The sequence below is a fragment of the Electrophorus electricus genome, chromosome 22 (assembly GCF_041902795.1).
Source record: "Electrophorus electricus isolate QZ-2024a chromosome 22, ASM4190279v1, whole genome shotgun sequence".
Lineage (NCBI taxonomy): Eukaryota > Metazoa > Chordata > Actinopteri > Gymnotiformes > Gymnotidae > Electrophorus > Electrophorus electricus.
The window spans coordinates 13,974,354-13,997,663 of NC_137518.1; the positions used below are offsets into that span (position 1 = coordinate 13,974,354).

Sequence of the window (23,310 nt, forward strand, 5' to 3'; positions counted from 1 at the left end):
ACCAGCAAGCAAAGCCAACTCAAATAAAACGCTTTCTCTCCCCCGAGTCCCATAAACCGCAGGCAATCAACAGAGAGCAGCAAACGAGGCAACACTCCGCAGTAACGCACTGCAGATGCGCAAATGTGCCGAACACGGTTTGAACCAGGGCTATTATGTGGTATTTCTTGTAAGTCTTTGAAGAAGCAGCGGTAACCAGTATTAGTGCACTGTGATGCGTGTGCGAGACGTGAGGAGCACCCAGCCTGTTTGATGGTGCGTAAAGAACACCATGGTCCTTCAATCCACCGAGAGTGGTTAGAGATACCCAGTCTTTTAAATCCTCAATAGTGCCTAAACCAGATAACTTCTAATGATCCTTTTCACAAGCCAGTCAAAGTATTTTTTCACTGTGAATAGACAGCTTGCTAGAACAACAAAATCCTGACAAAAAACAAAACATCACACTTTTAGAGTGTGCGTGTTATGGTGGATCTTCATGCTGCTGTGAGAGATGCCCGTTCACATTGTTCAAATTCAAGTGTTTGCTCTAAGCAAAATGTGAGCACGGTTCTGTTACCAGACCATAAGGCAGTTCGGGTACTGGGTTCATTTTTACTAGTAGAAATGTATGGAGCTTTGGGTTAGCTTTAAGCGCAATAGTATTAAATACACAAGATCAGACTTGGATATTTTTCACCTACGTACAAACTGACTCATAACGCTTCTGGTTTTGTTCCCATCTATCTTTTGAAGGGTTACGTAACACTGGGTTAAGTGTAAGTGTGTGTGTGTGTGTGTGTGTGTGTGTGTCTTCACGGTTACCTACTAGCACCAGGTGCATATTCTCAAATACCCACTGTTTGTCAGACACACCACAGATAGTTCTATGGCATGATTTCTCAATCACAGCCCTGAGAACAGCAAAACAGGCAAGTTCCATGTAAAAATTACAAGCACAAATCTATGTAAGGGAAAAAAGGATATGCTATATACACACATTTCAGTGAAAACATCTTCGCTGGGAGAAGCCCAGATATCCTGTATATTTCCTAACAAAGCTGCTTTCGGAAATGTTCTTCAAATAGAGAACCCATGGTGTTTTCCCAGTTGCTTTCATAGCTCCCTTAAAATGTTATGGTAGGCTCCTACTCCTACTTTAAAAATAATATCACAAATCATCAGGAGTGTAAACACCACCCAAAAAAACCCATCTGGTTGCATTATTACGTTTTTTGCGCCCCCTGGTGGTCAAGCAATAAGAAACAGTACTCAAACTAGATGATAGAATAGTGCCTCGTACTTCAGACATTTTTTGCTTCAAGAACGTTTTTTTTTAATTTTTCAGAAATTGAGACAGTAAACTTCCAGTAATTTTAAACCATTATTAAACTCTTTATAAGGGTAATTACATTCTGAAGTGGAACCAGTGAATGTACACATCAGTGCTGGATTCGGTGTTGGCAAATTAGATACTGATCAAAGCATGCATCACTGTGTTCATTAGTGATATGTTACTAACATTTCTTCACATTATAAGCCCAGAATAAATCCCACTGATCCCTGTATAATGAAGGATGAGACAACTGTGCTGCATAGAGGCCCAAAGGCACAGAGACATCTGAAGATATTCTCAGGTGTTATATGCCAAGTTATGCATGCAACACAGTTCACTCAAATCGCACAACTTTGACTAGGCATTGTCCTTTAGGTTTTAAACTAGTGAATAGTAGCACAACACATTTCATAGAGTATATATTTGCAAGTTAAAAGATTAGTATTTAAAATAGAAAGTGTGTATACACGATGCCTATACCCCCCCCCCCCCCCCGGAAAGTATCCCATAATTTCCAGAGAAGTACATTTTACACTTTCTTGAAAACACCAATAAAGTGTTATACCCGAAACACTCTTTGTACAGCAATCTGTGCAGCTCGTCATTTGGATTTTACAAAATAAAAGATTTAAAGTGAAAGTCTCAGCATTCTTAGGATTTAAATAGACAAGAAATTATATTATATTTGACATGAGTATTGACATGTGATCTTGATATGTTACTAGTATTAACTGATACATGTGGCATCTTAAAGGGTTATGGACTTCCTGTGCAGTGGGATGATGGGGCTATAAAGAATGTTAGTCTCAGGTTGTGCACTGGGTGCTCAAGGCCTTCGGTGCTACTCAGAAGTAGAAACAGTCAGCAACGTCTTCTGAGCTGTCAGAGACAATTCCTTCACGCAAGGATTCCTACAACACACACACACACACACACACACACACACACACACCTTTGAATTTGAAAAGGCCATTTTAATCACAATCAGTAAAAGGTTTAGTGCAGACATGGAAATGTGTTGACAAAAGTAAAAGTCTTGCGTCATCACAGAATATTATACGTAGAATCCCGGCTCCTTTAACAAGCTAGAATTGCTTTTCTTGCCTTTAAAATAAAGCTCAAAATAAGAACCAACAAACTCATGCAGGCAGTAATGTAGGGCAGCCTGATTTTATTAAATGTTTTTGCATTACATGCCTGGTTGAACATGGCCAAAGAAATGATCCAGCGTCTAAGCTGCTAGCTTCATGCAGTCATCAACTGCAAAGGATTTGCAAACAGGCACCAACTAATAATAATTAATATGGCAATTTTTTAAAGATTTCATTAATTTAACTGTGGCCAAATGAAAATGTAAGTGCACTTAAATTAAAGCAGTCACTCACTCAGTGACCAATTACTGACAGTCACCCACTACCAGAGAAATGTTTATCAATATTCAGAAAACCACCAGCATAGCAACTATTCAGGTAAGAGTAACTGAACTGACCAACAGAAAAAAAAAAAAAAAGTCAGAAGACTTTAATAAAAAAAGGCTAAACCATACCGATGTGCTGATTTTGAAACGTGAGTGCCGTCTTTCTTATAAAGAGGTTTATTGTGGTCCATGCAAAAGTGAGAAGCCACATGAAGGTTACGGTGCTGACAGGTTCAAACAAGGGAAAATGGCAGTTATAGATCTCTATTGGTGGAAAATACACACACACACACACACACACACAACACACACACCCACAACACACAACACACACACACCCACACACCCACACCCCACACACCCACACACACACACCACACACACACCACACACACACCACACACACACCACACACACACCACACACACACCACACACACACCACACACACACCACACACACACCACACACACACCACACACACACCACACACACACACACACACACCAGCCGGCTAGCTGGGGCTGTGAAGGAAAGGGGAGAGAGAAAAACAGAGCTCCTGTGGTCATGTAACCAGTTAATACGAGATGAGTCAGCTCGTATTAGCATGAGGCCACAATACTAGACACAGACACATCAAGATGTTGAGCACGTGTGTGGTGAGTCTCCCCACTTCATGAACCATTTTCTGAAATATTTCATAAGAGGCAGAAACGAAATACATGGACCAGTCCATCAAGGGAGGGCCAGCCTACACAATAGCTCTCCTTCTACAAATCACTTAAATCAGACAGACCTCGTACGGACCAAACGGAGCTCTCCCACTTTAATGAACCAATAAATATTCAGTGACTAGTTCCAGAGGGAAACTGAGTGAGCACCTTGATTAGCTCAGTGTTAGCAGTTAAAAGCAGATAAATAAAGTGAGAATCGAACAACAGACGGTTGGTATCAGCCCAGCGTAGTTTGCTTGGTTTTCTGAGGCCAGGGAGGGCTTCATTTAACAAAAGAAACTGTGAAATCCCAGTTGTGAAAGCAGTATGTACCAGTTGCAGTCCTAATTATTTTTTCATGCTTTGCCCTGGTTTAACCAGGAACTCACCAGGAAGTTATCAAGTTACCAAAAGCTAAGGTAGGCGTATCTGAGCAGGGAACATTTAAAACAGAAAATGTAAAAAATGTGTATTTCATTAATTCTGCTGAAGTGGGGTGGGGACTTCAGTAATAAAGGGACTCAAAGCCATTTCATACTTTACAACATTGCAGTGAATCACTGTACAGCGGTTCTTAACGGACTGCACACCCTGCGCTATCGTGCGATATGTCATGAGGATGATGACATGCAAGCACACGTGAGCGGCCTGTTGGGGTCGGCGAGTGCGGCAGCAGGGGGCAAACACACAAGTGCGAATGCAGAGCGACACAGAGGTCACAGGGTCAGCGAACGGACATGCACGAGGACGGGTCAATGGATCGGGATTTGGATGCGAAAAGGGAGACCGACACGTCACACAATGACAATAATCAGACCATGCTGTTAGCACAACTAGTGGACAGGGGTGGACAAGACACGGGTCTGCGGTACTCGGGTGACACGAGGACAGGGTCAGAACGGGGACCGGTCGGGTCAGCCGAGCTGACTCAGCCTGCCGATAACGATGGCACGGTGACCGTGGACACTAACTTGGCTCAGCAGCACCCCCGCAGGCGTGTCAGGGACGTGCAGGGCGGAGGGGGAGGGGACGAGTGGGAGCCACGGCCGGTTGCCGGCGCTGTACAGGCGGGGCCGTTTGACCTGGTCGTGACTGGAGAGAGGGGTGTAACTATTCCGTCGGAGCAGCAGGGTAGCTGGGCTCCTCCGAGCTTTTCCCTGGTTCGAGATGGGAGAGACCGTGAGCGTTACAGAGGGCATGTGAGAAAGTAAGAGAGAGACAGCGTGACGGTCACAGACAGCGAGAGAGAAACGGAGAGAGGAAAGAGACTCCTGCAAGCAGGAGTCGTTTTTCCACAAACATTCGCACAAATTCTCAGAGACCAAAGAAAAAGCCAGAAAAAGACACCTTGCGTAGGCTTCAGACTTTTAGCCAACCCATGAAACAGAACCAACCAGAGTGGGCTCGGTGTTTGTTAGCAATGATTCATAAAGACCTAAGAAAAATGCCACATGGATACATTTGAAACAGGCCCATAAAAGGGACTTCACAAAGCGGAGAAAAATAAATAAGTAAATAAATAAATTATATATATATATATATTTATATATATATATATATATATTTATATTTATATATATATATATATATTTTTTTTTTTTAATTTTTTTTTTTTCCCATGTGGACCAAAGCACTAAATATCACTAACAATCGAATAACACTCAGAGAGTCTAATAAATATTATAGATTTTAAATAATCAGGAACAGACACACAGATGAGTGGAGCACTGACCTCACACTTTAGCCAGGAGAAAAGAGAATTTAAAAATAACTAAATAAGTAAAGAGCTGACTTAAACAGGCCAAGTGAACAAAAAAAGGGGAACAGTGTTTCAGAATAAGCTTGCGCTGGCTATATGAGAAATGCAACTGGAGATGTCAAGAGCGCAGAACAGTGGCGTGAAGCAAAAGCCATTCGGTCCTGTAGTGAAGCAAACCGGGCCCGCGTGCTCAAGGACACGTTCCAGACAAGTGTCGTGAGAAGCCAGCGCGCGGAAAGGCCAGCATGCCGAGAGGCCAGCGCTCCGAAAGGCTTAACACCCCATGTCCTAAATGGCAGCAGCTAGTCTACAAGTATAGTGCAAGTCTGGAAGTGAGAACATTAGCTGAAGAAACGGGGCAGAGGCTGACTTACCAATGGTCTGTCGCGGTGGGTGTTCACCGCCTCCACATTCAGGTAAAAGGTTTCCACTTTGCAGCCTAGAGATGCAAACAAGCCAGGGATGAATCAGCAGTAGGCAGGCATGTGATGGTGGAAGAACCGTGTGTGGGAAGGGCTGCAGTACTGAAGCACCTACCGTAAGCCACAGGAGTGAGTTTCAGAACAGTGTGGAGGGGACACTTTAAGTACGGGAGGTCATCTGTGGAATGCAGAATGAGACAGATGAGAACAGATACAAAAGCCATGAAAGTGCCAAGAGTGTGTGTGAGCACAAAGGTGTGTGTGTGTGGTGTTAGTATGTATGAGGGTGTGTATTTGATGTGTTACTGAGTGGATGAGTGCGTGTGTATTTAGTTATTTTTATATATATATATATGGCAATATAACAGAATGGTCTGGAGAAAAAAAAAACAAAAAAAACTAAATCCTTGATTTGATGCCAACATTGTGGATCAATGCAGCCTCGTGCGATGAAATCCAAGGAGAGCCACTTATCTAAAAATGCAAGTGCAAAAAAAAAAAAAGTTCCAAGAAATTGCTTCAAAAGGTGCACTCACTTCAGTGTTTCTTTTAGACTTGAAACTCTGTCTCCCCTTTTGCGTTTTCAAAGCAGTAATTGCATCGGAGGTCTTACACGGTGCTACTCTGTATGAGAGGTGGTGTTGTGTATGAGGGTGTGTACGTGTGTGGTGGAGAGACACCTGCATTCTTATCCAGAAAGTAAGCTAGGAGGCATCTCATGACCGCCTGGTGGCAGATGACCAGCACGTTGCCCTGCTGCTCCAGCTCCATGATGACCGGCTCCAGGCGCTGGACCAGGTCCTGATAGGACTGCACCAAGGGACCATGGACAAAGTTGTAAGAAGTCTGGAAATTTAGATACTTTGACTTAAAATGTAAAAATCGCATATAGCTTTAACGTCTGCGCAGTAACGCAGATTTCTGTGGTGCTGAGAGGAAGGGGAGACTTGCACCTCTCCTCCAGGGTATCTGTAATGGTACTTGTCCTGGTCCCTCAGTGCAAACTCTTCTGGCAAAGACTTCTGAATCATCTCATAGGTCATTTCCTCACATATTCCCTGAAATGCAAAGAACAGTTTATTCACTGCGATCTTTTTTCTTCAACGGTGTAGATTTGCATTGGGAAAATCCTACTTAAAATTCTGTTAATAATACAAACAAAAAATTATCTTCGTTTGTGTTTCAGTTTAACAAAATGTGGAATTCTTTAATCCGGAGCTACAGATGGGTCATGCTGCAATACTTACAGCATCGATCTCGTTCAGGATCTTCCACTGTTCATAGGGAACGCCAAGAGTTTCCGCTGTCTGGATGCTCCTCCGCAGCTGGCTGGACCAGACCTTCAGATCTGACAGGCCGCGCTCCTCAATGAAGCCGTGCAAAGCTTCGGCAAACTGGCCACCAGAACAGAGATGCAGCATCGTTACATCCGGCAGCTATGAAACCACGCACGGCACTACGGTGTTCTCAGTTAAACCTTGCTAAATTAAGAGCTAAAAAATAAATCGCTGGTCTTTCAAGCACGACACCTCGTTCCTTAGTTAGCCGCTATGCTTGTTAGCCAAGCTTGTGCAGGCTCAACAGTCCTCCGGCCCAGACCTGCTTTCCACGGGGAGAAAGCTCCGAGTCGCCGCCGATGCGGGCCTGCACGTTGTGGTCACTCTCGCCGTGCCGGCACAGGTAGATGCAGTGCGAGTGCACGCGGATGTTCATGAGATAGTAGACGATCTTGCTCTGGATGTAGTCCTGCACGCGGTTCACCAGGAAGCGGCGGCCCACGTTCATCACTTTTATGAAGGACAGGTATCTGGAAGAGATGCAGGTATGCATGATGCACATTTCCTTGCATTAAACGACTGAGAACTTGCACAATAAGAATCCAGCATGCAGATTAAGTATATATGATTTTCTGTGCAAAGCAGTTTTTTAAACGGAAGGCTTAGTTTTATCTTCACTGGATGGCCTTACTTGTCGTAGTCGTCAGGGTCTAGTGGCTGGTAGGTCACTTGGTAGCACTCAATGCGTTTCAGGAAGTCATCCATGACCCTTTCTCTGTGTGCTTCTGGGTAATCTGGACTTGACACCTTCACTTCCTGTACATAGACACTGATCATCTGAACACACTAAGCACAATTCCACCATGTTTGTCAGACACTTCTAACATCCCATCTACTACCACGAAGGCCGTTTCAAACGTTCAAGGTTTGACTTACTAAGATGTTAGCAGCAATAACATCTGGGTCATCACAGACCGACTCCACGAAAAACACCTGTACAGGTAAGCACAGCTGATTTCAGTAAGGTGTAGTGCAGTTCCCCTGTAAAGGAAAGCTCCTGTATATTTGCGGCACCTTAAATGCGTTCTCCTTCACGAAATTCAGGATGAGGTCGCGCCTCTCCCGGGTAGTGTTGGTACCATCAAAGACCTCAAAAAGAGAGAACCTTGATTAAATATGCAAGTTTAATCAGAAGTAGTAAGTGTCAACTCATTGAAAATATCAGAGAGAACGTAAATGGTATCGGCTTACTGCAATTTGTCCTCCCTCAGTCAGGTAGGTCTTCACATCACGCAGGGCTACCAAGGCGCAGTGCCTGTAGCACATCGCATAAAGTAATAATATTTAGATATAATTTAGGAAAACAGTGACAATAAGACTGAAGATCCTCAGTATGTAGAAACAATGGGAAGGGTGCAGACTCGGATTCGCTGAACACCGCTCATCCCAGCGCTGCCATGCTCACTCCTCCCACCAACATCTCTGATCTGGTTGGCCGGAATATTAGACACACCGGTTGACCATTCTCTCCCTTACTACGCCTCTCCCTCACGCTCCATTTGCCAATTATTGCAGCGCTCATGTCACATACCCAGCCTTCCTTGTACGCGTTTTCCTGGTTTCCGAACTCTGCCCGTTTTACAGACCATCTCTCCTGCCTGACCCCTGGACTCCTTCCAGACTCCACCTCGTCTTCAGCTTCGGAACAGCCTGACCTAGATTGTCAGCTAAACTCCTCTTACCAGACTTGCAACGCTCAAGGCCCTTAAACCTCTTGCTTCAGTTCCCATCTACTCCGAAATCTAAAAACCTTTTGCAATTGGATCTTCTCCTTCGGGTGTCTGTGCCTTTGTTACAGGTGCGCATTTGTACTCCGTCACTGCGTAATTTAGATGAGAACGTGCTTTCAATAAGTGTCAGTGGACTGTTTTCTACGATGACAGACATAAGGTGCGTACTCAGGTGTGGAAGAGATTGGAGAATGGCCCTCTTCTTTCCTATAGCAGCACACTAACTTATTGTTTTGTCTGTATCTGAAATGCACTCGAAGAACTGCTTCTGGCAGGCTTAGGTCATGTTTTGGCTGTCACTTGACAGTGCTAAAGCAGCCATATTTGTGGTTTCAGGAATAAGGAAAATCTTAAATGAATAAGAGTTACTTTCATGTCATTGCTAGCACATAGATGGACTTTTCTAAATGGAATTGCCCAGTCCACCCAGAGCAGCACAAAAATCTTTTTCAATCCAGATATCAGTATCGTTGTGATCATTTTTAAACACTTGCATTATTTTTACAATTATTATTACTTTAATTTTTTGTTACGTGGAGCGACCACGAGGCGGACGCACATGCTGAACAGTGAGCTTAAGGGCAACTCCATAATCAGAGTCATTAGAGCAGGCCAGGGTCAGTGAGCCAACACAACATGTGCAAGAACACATAATAAGCAAACAAACAAAATCACATGATGACAGACGGGATGCAGGCAATAACAAAGGTACAAGTACATATAAAAACTACCACTAAACACTAGCAAATACAAACAGGGGCTTGGAATAACACAGAGGCTGGGACTCTCAAAGAGCAGCTAGTATTTAACACCCAGAGGCTGGAAAACAAAGGCTAGAATTACCAATGACCAGCAAATGCACTTGGGCAACAAGACAGGGTTTACATACACAAGTGAGGTGAAAACCAAAACAAGAATGGAGAAAATGAACCAATGACATGAGACAGGGAAACCATGGAGACTAGGGAGGGCCAAACGTGACAATATTCTGTTCATATGTGCACTGATTCGTCTTGTTTTGTTTATTTTTTCATAAACGTATTTTTGTAGTGTTTTACAACATTATTTATTTATATACTCCTTTTAATTTAATGCCACTACTTGGGGTCGACTACTACACTGTAGTTGGTAAGGAAAATTAAAAGGGTAAAGAATAAGGAATGAGAAAGAATAAGAAAAAAGGGTATATATATATATATATATATATATATATATATATATATATATATATATATATATATATATATATATATATATATATATATATATATATATATGCTTCTGCAATCACTTCATTAATTAAAAAAAAGAAAACTTTAAAGAACTTTAAAAAACAAACAAACAAACAAACCACACAAACTACCCCTGAACTTTAAATGTGGTTAAATTCATCTCCATAATTAATCTGTTTTCACTGACATTTGTCTGTGTTTTTTTGTTTTGTTTTTTTGTTGTTTTTTTTTGGGGGGGGGGGGTTGCTATTTTTTTAGAGATAGAAAATGGAGAGTATTTACATTTATCTCACGCTTTTATCCAAAGCAACTTGCAATTCTGACTGAATACAACTTGAGTAATTGAGGGTTAAGGGACTTCAACTGGCAACCTTCTGATTACTAGTCAAGTGTCTTATCCACCGAGCTACCACTGCCCACTGGACATCTTTTTGTGAACTTTTGGGATTAACCTAACAACAATGCCATCACAGAAACCACAGAACACCACAATGGAAAGCAGTATTGTGTGCCTGCTTGGAAACGCACAGAGGGTTTTTCCATTCTAATTCTGCAAACTGGTGTTTGGATGAGTGACATCTTAGTGAATGCATTATTTAGTCCATATTAATACATAATAAACACACCTCTGCTGGGAAGTCTAAGCAGAAGCTCCGACAGCCCCAGTGGGGGGTGTTTATGCCAACACTATCCCGCAATCAAACTGGCTTCATCCACAAAGATATGAGTCAGTCTCACACCCAAGGTGGCATGTGAAAACAGCACAAATCCATATATCATTTACAGCAGTGGACACACGTGCCACCCTATTAGTTACATCGGTTCAACAGCCAATCACATAGAGGCAACTCAATGCACTTAGGTAACAAAGGCAGGGTTTACATACACAAGTGAGGCGAAAACCAAAACAAGGACTAGAACAAGAATGGAGAAAATGAACCAATGACATGAGACAGGGAAACCATGGAGACTAGGGAGGGCCAATCGTGACAATATTCTGTTCATATGTGCACTGATTCGTCTTGTTTTATTTTTTCAGAAACGTATTTTTGTAGTGTTTTACAACATTATTTATATACTCCTTTTAATTTAATGCCAGTACTTGGGGTCGACTACCACACTGTAGTTGGTGCGGAAGAATAAAAAGGGTAAAGAATAAGGAAGGAGAATAAAAAAAAGGGAGATGTACGTCATCGTCAGGTAGACATGATCACGAGGACCCGGCAAAGTTCAAAATGAAATTCTGCCGTGACATTCAGACGGTATGGCCGGAGGTTGGAGTAAACCACATAAAAGCAAGGCTACAACCTGCCTTCAATGGCTTAGGCTGGTGATGGTGTAGGAGATGTTTTCTTGGCACACGTTGGGCCCTTAATACCAACCGAACATCGTTTAAACTGCACAGCCAACCCGGGTGCTGTTGCTGACCACGTCCATCCCTTTACGACCACAGAGTGTCCATCTTCTGATGGCTACTTCCAGCAGAACATGCCCCAAGTCACAAGGCTCAAAATCATCTCAAACTTGTTTCTTGAACATGACAACGAATTCACCACCCAAATGGCCTCCACAGACAAGATCTCAAAACAACAGAGCACATTCGGGAACAGGACATTCATGTCATGAACATGCAGCTGACAAATCTGCAGCATCTGTGTGATAGTATCATGTCAATATGGATCAGTGTCTGAGGAAGGTTTCCAGCACCTTGTTGAATCTATGCCATTAGGAATCAAGGCAGTTCTGAAGGCAAAAGGGGGTCCAACCGGATACTAGGTGTACCTAATAAAGTGGTCAGTATTTTATACATATGTACAAAGACCGTACTTACTTTCTTATTCTCATGGCCTCTTCATTATCATGCCTAAAAAAGTCATAAGACTTGTAGGCTTTGACCGCATCCCTTCTGTAGACCCCCAGGTTAAATACTGCAAGGAGAACAGAATGCATGTCAGGGTTTCCCTGTTCATTGGAATAAAGCTCTTTGACAACTTATGCCAATGGTAAAGTGAGAGCAAAAGAACTGGGCAGGTTTTTATGGAATTTGCAGCTTCAGACTTCCTGATTAATTCACTAAATTATGTGGGTCTTGGAATCCATGAGCAATTTTAAGTTTGAACAGGTCATCTTACACATGTACTCGAGTCATGCTTTCCGACGATTAGATCTCAACATATTCGGCTAGTAGCGACATCAAGTAATAGTAGTAATGTCAGGCACTATTGGCGAATAGTTTTAGAAACACACTTGTAAATCCCTCTGCTCCTGTTCCTGTTCCTTCACACCTTTTGTTGGAACTCCTATCCAGTTGAGATAGCGAGTGAGTTTCTTGGACATGTAGGTCTTGCCTCTAGCGGGAAGGCCAATCATGACGATCAGCGTTGGGGAGTTGGTCATGTAAGACGCCCAGGCTGAAGATACAGACATACGCACGCATCAAAGCGGATCCAAACGCAGGTCACATTTATTTTCAGAGCAGTGTCCATCCTTTCTAAACTCAACACACTAAGATTTCATTAGAAACTGTATATATTCTCTTTGTATTATGCAAACTAGATTAAAGTGCAGTGACTCAGGAAACACCGGGTGGCTGTACACTTACAGCATTTCTTCCCGTTGGCTCTGGTATCGGCTCTCTTGGCGTCGCCGGATCCGGGGAGACCGGTTTCTCGCTGCAAACACGCAGACATTCTGGAAGACAGCAGCCTTCTGCTTTACGAGAACATGACCACCGCGCACTGGGCAGTCGCGAGTGATTTCTAAAACGAGCTCCTGCAGAAAAGAACAGGTGAGCAGATTTAAGGCAGTCTCTTTGAAACACGACTGAGCAACTTCGCAAAGCGCAGACTTAATTTTCCTTCCCCGTGTGCTGTCATTTTAGGCACTAGCATCAGTAAATGCACTCTCATTTTCAGCGACAAGTATATTTTTCTTTCTCTGTAACTGTCAACTACAGCAGCATCTGCAACAACCGCAGCCTCGAGTAAGCGTCGTCATTATTTCCGATATCAAGATGGTCCGAGTACGTTTAAAGCACCTACATGAACGTAACTGGGTTGTATGTGTAAAGATGTAGGGTTAAAAAAATAAATAAATCACTGCGTTCAGTTTCATGTGGAAATATATTACACGGGTCTTAAAGACACTGGAAATATCGTAAAAGCAGTAGAAAATGGACCATCGCTACTCACCGCCTTTAATCAGTCCGGTTCATTGTTGCTAAAGCCCACGACTCGAGTATCAGGATCGACGTCCGGCAGTATCGCTCAAACCGGCGACGCACTTGACATCCAGCCAAATCATGCTAGAGGCGCGTCACCGCACTTACCGTATTACTGCGAATATTGCGCAGTTCAGTGGTTCAGGGAGCAAGAGACATCATTTTCACACATGGATTGGCCACCAGAGTTCAGACCTGAACCCCATTGAGAATCTTTGGGATGTGCTGGAGAAGACTTTGCGCAGTGGTCTAAATTACCCATCAATACAAGATCTAGGGGGAGGGGAATTAATGCAACTCTGGACAGAAATAAATGTTGTGACATTGCAGAAGCTTATGGAAACGATACCACAGCGAATGCGTGCCGGAATCAAAGCTGAAGGTGGTCCAACAAAAATATTAGTGTGTGACCTTTGTTTGGCCAGGCAGTGTATATTCTTCCCCAACATCCTTTATGAAGCATCTTGGAAAGTGACACGAATAATGTAATTAGATATTACTAGTAAGGAAAAAATTATATAGTAATATGGGAGCTGTGTAAAGAAAACTCATAAAAAGAAAAAAGAAAAAAAATGAACCGACTTCAAACTGAAACCTGTGTCAAAGCAAACAGCATCTATACAAATGTTCAAGTGGACACAAACCGGCTTCCATACAAATACCAAACATTAGCATAATACAATGAGTAGCCAAATATGAAGCATTTGTTAAAAACAGAATTTAAACAAACAAGTGTCAACTAGAAAAAAGTTTAATAAGAACTGAATGAAGTGCGCCTCCAACCAGACAATGTGCAATTTCTCCAGTACCTTTTTAAATACACAACTGCAATCCCATAAATAGCTTGTTTTGATTGTCAAAACCTATACTTTATATTTACAAGGCACTTAGTGGTTATGTTTGAAGCTGTGGCTCTCTCATCGGGTGGCATTCCTGAAAAGCAAAGGATTCTGGGAATTTAGGACATATTATGGAATGTATGCTTAAACATAACAGTTTGCATTTCTAGCAACATTGGCAAAGGCATAAAGAGCTTCCCAACACATCTGGAATCAGCCAGAGACACAGGGTCCTCAACAGAGCAAATTTCTAAAAACAGTCACTGAAAATGCTAGAATTCATTCTGGCTGGAAACTTTCACATATATGTCGTTGCTTCCTGTAACATGTGACATGCTGAGAAATTAGCGTTAGCACAAACGTACTCTGGCATAAGAGAATCCTGGTGGTTACCGTTGGTCCAGAATCTAAAAACAGAGGCCCCCTGTTTACACATGGGCTTAATATGTTGAGAATTTTCCCCCACTAACTAGAAGCTGGAAAGCTAACATTTTTTAAATTTGCATCTCAACCAACATGCTGTACTTAAAAACTTTATTTAGTGTGTGTTTGCATCTTAAGCATATTAAATACTATAGGATTTAACCACACCAGGACAACTAACTATATGTGAAAGACCCCAAAGTTGTTTCCAGATGCATCAAGCCTGGCTGTGGAGCACAGGTGACGGTGGCCCAGTAATGCATAGATTTGGTCAGTAGATTTGCACAGCGGTGTGAATGTTTGAGTGCTCTGTCCTCCGGCACGGCAGAAGGCCGACGCTTTGCCCAGCACACAGGAACTGCCTCAGCTGCTTCACATCATGGCTTGATCTTCCAGAGCTACAAGGAGCAGAAGGCGTTGCATGGTTAAGCACAGCAAGGACATCTCTGATTCTCAACCCAGTACTCATGTCCCAGCGAACGGTTCATCTCTCTGCTCTAACCCAGCTTCCAGCGGACCAGACAGTGTTCTCAATGGAACGGATCTGGGGTGATGGAAACTGGGACAGAGCGAAACCCTCAGTGGTCTCGAGGGTCCTGTCCACTGAGCTGGGAAACATTTTTTAGTACAGAGTGCAGTGGTATCTGTTGAAAAGGTGGAGGGGAGACCCACAGACTGTGTTGGGGTTTGTGCGTGAATGTTCTCCCACTCACTCGGATATTGAAGCCCAGCAGGTCACTGACCACAGCAGAGATGGCGGACAGGATGACCACACGGGTGATGTTGTAAATGAGGGGGTTCACCGTCAGCCCCAGCAGACGAAATGGGGTGTCCAACTCCTAAAAGATGGGGTTTAACAAGGATGATACCACACAGAAAGTAAGACTCAAATGCCACTCGAGCTTTAGGAAATTTATTGGGTGGAATAACTTTTGAAGAAAAAACATTAATATATTTTTCATTAATATAAATAAAATAAATGGATCAAATTGCAAATGAAGCTAAAATAGTTTTGGTTTTATAAATAAGAATAACCATTAGATCTAAAATATTTTCTGCAAATATTTTGTGTGTGGTGCAAGAAAAACTTCAGGCTTGTGAAACAAGCCAATAGATGTCGTACATATATATTTGTCTACAAGTCTGGGTACTGTACTATGACTACTAAACTTACAAACAAAACTACATAACATGTATCAATATATTTTAAAAACAAATATTACAAACCATTAAAAAATAAAACAAATACAACATTGGTTTACTGTTGGTAGATATAAATTATGATGACACGAGTGATCATGGATGATGATAGCTGAAGATGGATAGTTTAAAGGTTATAGATGATAGGTGGTATTAATGCTTACCTTCAGTAATTTTGTGGCCAGTTTTAGCACATTGTTGACGATACTCAGCTCATCTTTCTTGGCAGGTTTCTTCTCCATCTTAAGGTACAAGTTTATCTGTAAAAAAGTCACAGCAAACAAAATAGGGGAAAAAACCATGAAACTCACTCAGGATTCACTTCATTTGACTTCACTTGGAATACATGGTTCAATTGTGTCAAATGACTGTGCTTAGCAATGCGTGAGGGATGCAGATGTATTACTGTGTGTGTGCCTGCGAGTGAGAGTTTAGGTAGTTGCTTTTTTGACAATGTATTTAACACCAATTGCTTTCTCACTGAAAACCACAGTATGCCATCACCTGTTTAACGAGCATGTACTGACCTTTTTGCTCTAGGCTGGTATGTCTGAGTGATTTATGACCGACTTTAAAAAGAAGATCACAGATGCGCCGAACACCCCTGATGACTTTACTGTCTTTTCAATAAGGAGAGCAGATATCTTGCTCTGGGTTTGTGGGTAACCGGTTCAGTGCCAGTTCTGAAGGTGTGTATACCTGCTCAGTGAGCAGTACGGAGGCATTGCTGTATTTGTGGTTGGTCTCTGTACCAAGCGTGGCCAGCCGCAGCAGGAAGCCGAGCAGAGCTACGCCCCACACCAGCAGCTCCCAGTTGCTCTCCCAGTCCAGGAACGTGTGGTGACTGTGCAGCAGCTGCAACCACAGAACACACAAACCGCACACACTGAAGGTACTGCACGCGCTGCCACTGCAGAAGCTATGCTGACCTGAAACCCATCTTCTCCAATCTGCTGACCACTCATGTTGTTTCACTTTTGTGTGTTGCTGTTAATATGCATGAACACCACAGATAAGAACAACGCACTTGGTCGCAAACACTTCGGGTTGAGCACTGGCTGACCTGAGCACAGATGGTGAAGGCAATGGACAGCGCCAGGAGAAAGATGGAGGACACGATGACGTCCACCGAGCGCTGGGGCCCTCGTCTCTGCGGAGAGAGAAATGGGCATTTCAGGAGTCGTTTGAACCGTCTGTCAAATTCTTGCCCCGCTACTCCTATTCCATCTGGAGGATTCCATGGAGAACAGGAGCAGGAAATACAAAGTCTACATGGAGTCACATGGACCCAGGTGCTGGGCTGACTGTCCACGTTTAGGTGGACCTTCAGTTTTAGAGACAGACCTTGAGGAAAGATCTGAGCGACAGCCACATCTTGATGTTCTGCACTTTTTTCAGTCGGAAGTGAGGGATCTCCGATTTCTTGGCTTTGCGTGCTGACGTTATGTGACTGAAGAGCTTGGCAAAGAGGAGCCGCTGTGGATGACATCACAGAGAGGAGGGATGTCACACTGGGGCACAGAAATAAACAGGATGTGGCAGGTTTGCCTGCATACAACCTTGCGTGGTCATGCGATCATGTCTTCGGTGAATACAAACTTAAAGGCAGGTGACTAAGGTATTGATTCGTCAACTGAATAGATTAAAAGGCAAGTTCACTAAGAAACTTCATTAAGACTGTTTAATTCATTCTGGGAATGTACAGAAAGTGTTTATGATGTTCACTACTGAAACTAAAGCGTGTGGAAACAACACTGTGTTGCTGTCAATTGAAAATAAAGAGAAGATTAATTGTACATCTGCTCTGAAGTAACTGCACAAATGTTCCCGGTCATGCATGTAGATACGATCACCCTCAGTTGAGGGACCTTGGTTGAGTTCTTCTCTGTGGCATCTGCTGCAATACGACTGTAAATACTCTAAATTTTTCTCAGCTCTACAGCCATGCTTTCATTCTCCCACCTATGCCACACCCTCACTTTGTTCAAATTAGTGTGGCTAAAATTCTCTGACCCAAAACAGCAACTAAAAGTACATGTAATTTTCCATGCATCAACCAGTTTTGCATTGTACACATTATTCTTTGGAATTTTTCATCTAAAATGTCACAATAATCATACTCCTTTGCAGAAATTAATTTTATTATACTTTCCAAATATATTAACTGGATAACTGTACCAATGAACATATACTACCGAATTTCCCTTTGAACACTGAATCAGGTGAGCAGGGGAAATGATTCTAAATTCATTGCATTAATCTCACTAACGCGTTTTACACTTCTCCTGTACACAGTTCAAAATGGCGCCCCCACCTGTTTGTAAGTCCTCTCAGCAACACACATCATGAAGAAGAAGAGGCTTGTGAGGAAGACTCTCTCCACAGCAGTGATAAAGAAAAACATGCATGAGAAAAGGCTAGGCATCCCGGCAGCCATGACGACCAGTTCTCGCAGGGTTACGGAGGTGAGACGCATGGCATCCAGCTGCTGGGTCAGCCGGAAGCAGAAGGGGAGGAGGGTCAGCGTGGCCGTGATGAGCCCTCCCAGAACCAGGTAGCCCAGTCCCTGCTCCACCAGCTTCACCTGCACACAGACAGCAAGGTAGCACGCGGGACCGATGGCAACACGTTCCGAAGCTTCCACCGCGCTTGGTGCCTTGCTCAACGGCAGGGGAACGGGGTCGGAGGACCGGTACGGCCAAAGGCAGAGGTTCGCCATGCTTTCGGTGGTACCTCCAAGTCCACCTGACACACACACACACAGAGGGTGTGAGCGAGGGTGATGTCAGCAGGGGCTTTTACCCGTGTCAGGATGATGCCGCTGATCTCCAGCACAGACATGTCGGCCTTCTTGCACTCGCCCTGCTCCCAGATGATGGCGCTGACTCGGTCTTCAGAAGGGTGGCACACCTGCAGCCAGGAAAGCTGGTGCTGGGGACGTCACAGAGAAACAGTGTTATCAGCATCTTCCCATGACCACGCTTCACGCAAGGTCCATAACGTTTCTCAACCTCGGGTGTGAAGTAGCCCTGCCGAAACACATTTAAGAGGGATTGTTAATCAGCTAATGAGCAGAACGTCTAAGATGGTCCCCATTATAAAATCGCCGTATGGCACCCACCTGTGAGAAGGCCTCTTCATCGTCACTCGTGAGGACAGCGGGTGGAGGAACGGTGTGGTTATGATGGTGAAGTCCTTCCTCCTCACTATAGCTGCTTGCGGATGAGGCGGAGTCAGGACCTTGCAGGAACTCCTCCCACAACATGTCTTCCGAGTCAGAGGCGGGCCGGGAACTCTCAGAGGGCTGCGACTGCTCTACCTGTGATGGCGTTGCTGTGGTGACCGTTGTCATGGCATGGTCTTCTTCCTGTTGTCGGCCACATAAAAAGCAACCTAAAAGCATGTAGTTGCTGCCTATAAACCACACGTCCAGACACAAACAACTACCGTACTTAATCAATGACCCGAGAAAAAGAAAAAGGTGTCCTGTACCACCCCATATCATATCCCATCCCAGACCATCCCCGGTATTGATTCCCACCTGGCGCTGTGAGGAGAGAGTAGTGGGGCACTCTGCAGGGCTCTGAAACCTCTTCCTGAGGGCAGGTGCACGTTTGGCATGAGGAGACGGGGCGAGGTCGTTTCCAGGACGACCGGCTTTCTCTGCTTCCTCTTCCTCAGTGGAAAGGTCCTCAGAGAGCCCTTCCGCAGACCTCCCCAGGAAGCTCTGGACCAAATAAGATCAAGACTCCAGCAACTACACAGTAATATTCACATATACATCTAGGATTCTTTTTTTCAAATTATATTTCCTTCACATTATCCAGATTTATATACTGCCCAAGTTAGTGTCCATTTTCCAATGACTCTGATAAATGCTGACTCTGCAGAACTTAAATATGCAGTTGCCTAATGATGCCATAATTATTCCTGTATTACAGCAGAAGATGACTGTGTTACCCGGTTCTTCTGGGATCTGTAGAAGCGCTGGTTCTGCTTAAGGTGCCATGCTTTCAGTTCCACCCCCCCACCATCCCTGTGATCTGCTCTCTTCACTCCTCTAGACTTCCTGTGTCTACAGGACCACGGCAAAGTAATGAGTCCTTCACCAGCAAACTGACACAACAGCAATATAAATATCTGCACCTACCAAACAACTGGCAACCAAATCACAACCAAGGAATGAAAATAAGGCTAGTCCTACACACAAAAGAGTTGTTTGGGGTGGCATGCATTGTTGGGGTGATCTTAGTCAAACGTTATGCTCGGTCTGAGACAAGAAAAACCTGACATACTCAAATGTGCAATTGTTCGCAGACAAAATAATTGTGTGCATTTTGTATTTTACCTAGGGATTAGGTTTAGGCTATCATTAAAAACCTACATTGTAATGCCTGACCTATAACGGCTGAGTGGATAAAGTGGTCCCACGCCGATGGCCATCTTACCGTTTCCTGCGCGCAGGGCTTGTGGGGCAGCTGGGAGCGCGACCCGGCACCTGGACGTTGAGCGGGTTGCTGTCGAAGCTGCGACAGGATTCTGTGGACACGATCTGACAGTGCACTGTTCCCAGTAACAGCATCAGGCACATGGGACCTAGCACCTCGCTGGCAGTAGCTGCAGGAACTTCCACATACAACACAACAGCTGCCACTGCGAAAGCAGAAACAGGGAAGCACGGTTTGAATTGGTCACTGTTTAAGAAAAGGGCAATGTAAGGCCTCTACAGCAAAAAGATGAAGACAACTGTGTTCTCAGAACCATGTATTAACGTTTATATTACTGCAGTGTACTGCAGGCAATGCTGCCTAACATGCTTGAAACATCTATATGTTTCAAACATGAAACTTATAGATGATTAATGTATGGTCATGTAGGATTAATAAAGATATATTTTTGGGAGAGACAAGTTGGACCAGATAATTTTCTAACAGGCCAGAGCAGGGGTTGCTACAGGACCTCAACTTGCGCGTACATTTTGTCGGGTGTTCTTACCTTGCAGGAAGTACAGTACCAGGATGCTGGTGGCGATGCATTTGGACGTAACCTGGATCCACCACTTAAAAAAGAAAGGATAGAGGAGCACCCTGACCAGGCCTTTCCGGGTCAGCGCAGTCCACGGGCTCTCCGGTTTGGCTTTACTGAATGTGGAACCTGAAAGAGGAGCCATTGTGAGGAGCAGTTGCACACAAACGCCGAGTCTCCTGCGTCTCCTCTGTTTAGCTTTTCCTCAAACAAGCTCTGGCTTGACGTTTTCTTCCTACCCATAACAATTACAGGAGAACCCAAAAAAAGACAAAACTGGTTTTATCAGCATGAAAGAAAACAATCCTCCTGAAGTGGAAACTCACCTCTCACCAGGTCAACATCTATGAGGTCAGGCTTGATGTGGCCTGTCTTCTTCGGCTTATTTCTGATACCCTGGGCACGTCCGTCAGAGGTGGTCAGTTCTGATCAACACTAAGATTTCAATCTCAAAACGGTGTACACCATTTGGTTTTTAACTGCTTCCTACCTTAAGTTCAGCTTGTTCCAGAGATTTCTCCCATATTTGCTGGTCATAAGCTCCAATCTAAGACATGACAGGAGTATGAGACCAGAATTCAGCACTCTGCACTTCAAGCCAGCACACAGACAGAAGCTCTTACCTTTTCCTGGTACCACGCTATTCTAGACATTATTGAAAATGTGCAGAAACTGAAAATCGCCAATCAGGTCATCTGACTCATCGTATATGGTAGCTAATGTTAGAAACAGACTCTCCCTAAATAAAAGAGAAAGGAAAATTAAAGTCAGCAAGCATTTATAATAAAAACAAAGATTAATTTACTTGGAGTCATTTCTATAGTGATGAACAGTAATAAGAGGCAATTCTGTATAAGAGATGAAATGCACACTGGTGTGCACAAAACGACGAAATGTTTTGCACATACATTTTAGGTGCATGATAAACTATATCTGAAGCATGATGTAAATTACTGCATATGGTCAATGATGATGAATTAACTAAGGACTTGTATTCAACTGCTCAGCAAAGGAAGCCACATTTTTAACTAGCTTCGGTATAAGGCTCGTTATTCGAGGCTAATACTGTAGTCTTGACAAAAAAAATGTTCACTGTTAAAAACGTACCTGGAGCAGCAATGGTGTCAAGGACGTCAGCAGACATATGTCTTTAACCTCTCTTTAAAGACCGCAATATTTCAGATTCCCATTTCCACTTGACCATGTCAAGTTTAAGATCGATCCCTCGCATGACGCTAGCTAGTTAGCTAGCTGGGAAGTAAATAACAGCAAGCTAGCTAGGTTAGCTACATAGCCAGCTAGATTCATTATAAACGACTGACAAATCAAGCTAGCTATCTAATAACATGGGCATGCAACTTAGCTTTATATATGTTTTAAATACTCTATTCTAAATTAGCACGATAAACAAAAAACAAACCACGAGAAAAGTTCCGACTAGGACGGCTAGCGTTAGATAACTAAGACGCTAGTAGATTGGTACTATCAAACTTGACAGAAGTTGTCATTTAGCGCCACATACTTTTAAGCACACGCAAATGAAACATAAACTGCTGCATTGAGGATAATCAAACTGACACGCCACCTTGATATCGTGATCAGTGTCTGATGCTCACTACCAGCTAGCTTGGTTTGGTTATAAAGTGAAGCCTGCGACCGTAAACCGGGTGTGAAGCTCGACTTGGCGAGATAAACACATTTACTCCAAACATAATTTCGAAAGTAAAAGCACAGCTATAGATCTAACTGCCATTCCGCATTCTTTTATACCTCTGTAGTAACTGTAAAGGAGCTTTTTTAGGAAGTTAAAAAATACACAAAACGTTTTGCGTTATTTTTGAAGTTATTTACTATTCATTACCTTCTAATTGTGATAGACGATTTCAACAGCAGAGTGTGCTGTAGCCCGTTGTTCGAAATAATACCCCTATTATAAACATATGGGACATTTGTTCGTTATTTAATATTTCTCATCAAACCTTTACAAGAATCTGGAGCATCAATAGACTGTCAGAACATCTATATTTCCATTTATAAATAAATATCTGATTAATAAACTTCTGTGTTAAGACTACCGAGTTTAAACTCTCCATTATTTCAGTTGTTTACTTACATAAATCTCGTTTACAGAGAATCCCAGGCACCTACCCAGGTAGCAAAACTGTATCGGGCCACACGCTGTCAGAATCACGACTACCGGAACAAAAACACTCAGCCCGATGCTGGCAGCCCGCGTCTGTTTAGTCTCTGCTGTGACGTACGGCCGATAGGTCTGGGCCGAGTCTGGCAAATAGGTGGCCCAGGTGCGCCTGAAGTATGAACTGATTTGGTCTTGGTCTGGCAAACCACATCTAAATTGCGATAGCCGCATTCTTGTCCATTCCTTTTCCTTCCCCCCACATCCTCACTTACCTCAGGTGCAAAAACATAGAATCTGGTAACATGTGGAAGTGACGGCTCGTTAAGTCACAATAAACATTAGATTTCATTAGACTTTCAAATAAAACTTTTTTTTTCTAGCGCTATGGAGTCTTGATTTAAGATGAATGGATCCTTGGGTTTACGCTTCCACAACTGTCATTTACATTTTCTAATTATTTAAGAGGCAGGTTACAATATCATGTATTATAAATGTCATAAAATATATATACCACACTAAGGCCATATGATAAAATAAAC

General features: G+C 43.3%; 2 protein-coding genes and 1 long non-coding RNA gene across 11 annotated transcripts; 1 reads left to right on the forward strand and 2 right to left on the reverse strand.

Moving 5' to 3' along the window:
• Positions 1-1,350: 1,350 nt before the first annotated feature.
• On the reverse strand, positions 1,351-13,739 carry pfkfb2b (6-phosphofructo-2-kinase/fructose-2,6-biphosphatase 2b). 4 transcript variants are annotated; one of them, XM_026995944.3, is made up of 16 exons: positions 13,116-13,739; positions 12,527-12,696; positions 12,210-12,335; positions 11,756-11,852; positions 8,154-8,217; positions 7,977-8,051; positions 7,839-7,895; positions 7,594-7,718; positions 7,225-7,432; positions 6,873-7,019; positions 6,579-6,683; positions 6,306-6,435; positions 5,741-5,803; positions 5,578-5,642; positions 4,416-4,601; positions 1,351-2,226 (listed from the first exon to the last, which is right to left on the reverse strand). In XM_026995944.3, the coding sequence occupies exons 2-16, from the start codon at positions 12,612-12,614 to the stop codon at positions 2,161-2,163; spliced, it is 1,602 nt and encodes a 533-aa protein (XP_026851745.2). In that variant the 5' UTR covers positions 12,615-12,696; positions 13,116-13,739; the 3' UTR covers positions 1,351-2,160. The 4 variants fall into 4 exon arrangements, with proteins under 4 accessions (XP_026851745.2, XP_081561474.1, XP_081561476.1 ...); XM_081705348.1 differs by having other exon boundaries at positions 7,594-7,748; XM_081705350.1 differs by lacking the exon at positions 4,416-4,601 and having other exon boundaries at positions 7,594-7,748.
• Positions 12,317-18,028, forward strand: LOC145653057 (uncharacterized). The gene is made up of 3 exons (XR_014119343.1): positions 12,317-12,381; positions 12,481-12,712; positions 17,902-18,028. It is a non-coding gene; the product is annotated as an uncharacterized LOC145653057 (long non-coding RNA).
• Positions 13,880-22,859, reverse strand: phtf1 (putative homeodomain transcription factor 1). Of its 6 annotated transcripts, none has more exons than XM_026996429.3 (18): positions 22,745-22,825; positions 22,493-22,558; positions 21,255-21,370; positions 21,122-21,178; positions 20,958-21,027; positions 20,602-20,760; positions 20,055-20,259; positions 19,567-19,681; positions 19,148-19,333; positions 18,728-18,973; positions 18,409-18,537; positions 17,921-18,190; positions 16,951-17,082; positions 16,670-16,756; positions 16,306-16,461; positions 15,771-15,866; positions 15,120-15,245; positions 13,880-14,804 (listed from the first exon to the last, which is right to left on the reverse strand). In XM_026996429.3, the coding sequence occupies exons 3-18, from the start codon at positions 21,282-21,284 to the stop codon at positions 14,784-14,786; spliced, it is 2,085 nt and encodes a 694-aa protein (XP_026852230.2). In that variant the 5' UTR covers positions 21,285-21,370; positions 22,493-22,558; positions 22,745-22,825; the 3' UTR covers positions 13,880-14,783. The 6 variants fall into 6 exon arrangements, with proteins under 6 accessions (XP_026852230.2, XP_026852228.2, XP_026852229.2 ...); XM_026996427.3 differs by lacking the exons at positions 22,493-22,558; positions 22,745-22,825 and adding exons at positions 21,739-21,882; positions 22,217-22,437; XM_026996428.3 differs by lacking the exon at positions 22,493-22,558 and having other exon boundaries at positions 22,745-22,859.
• Between the last annotated feature and the right edge of the window lie 451 nt (positions 22,860-23,310).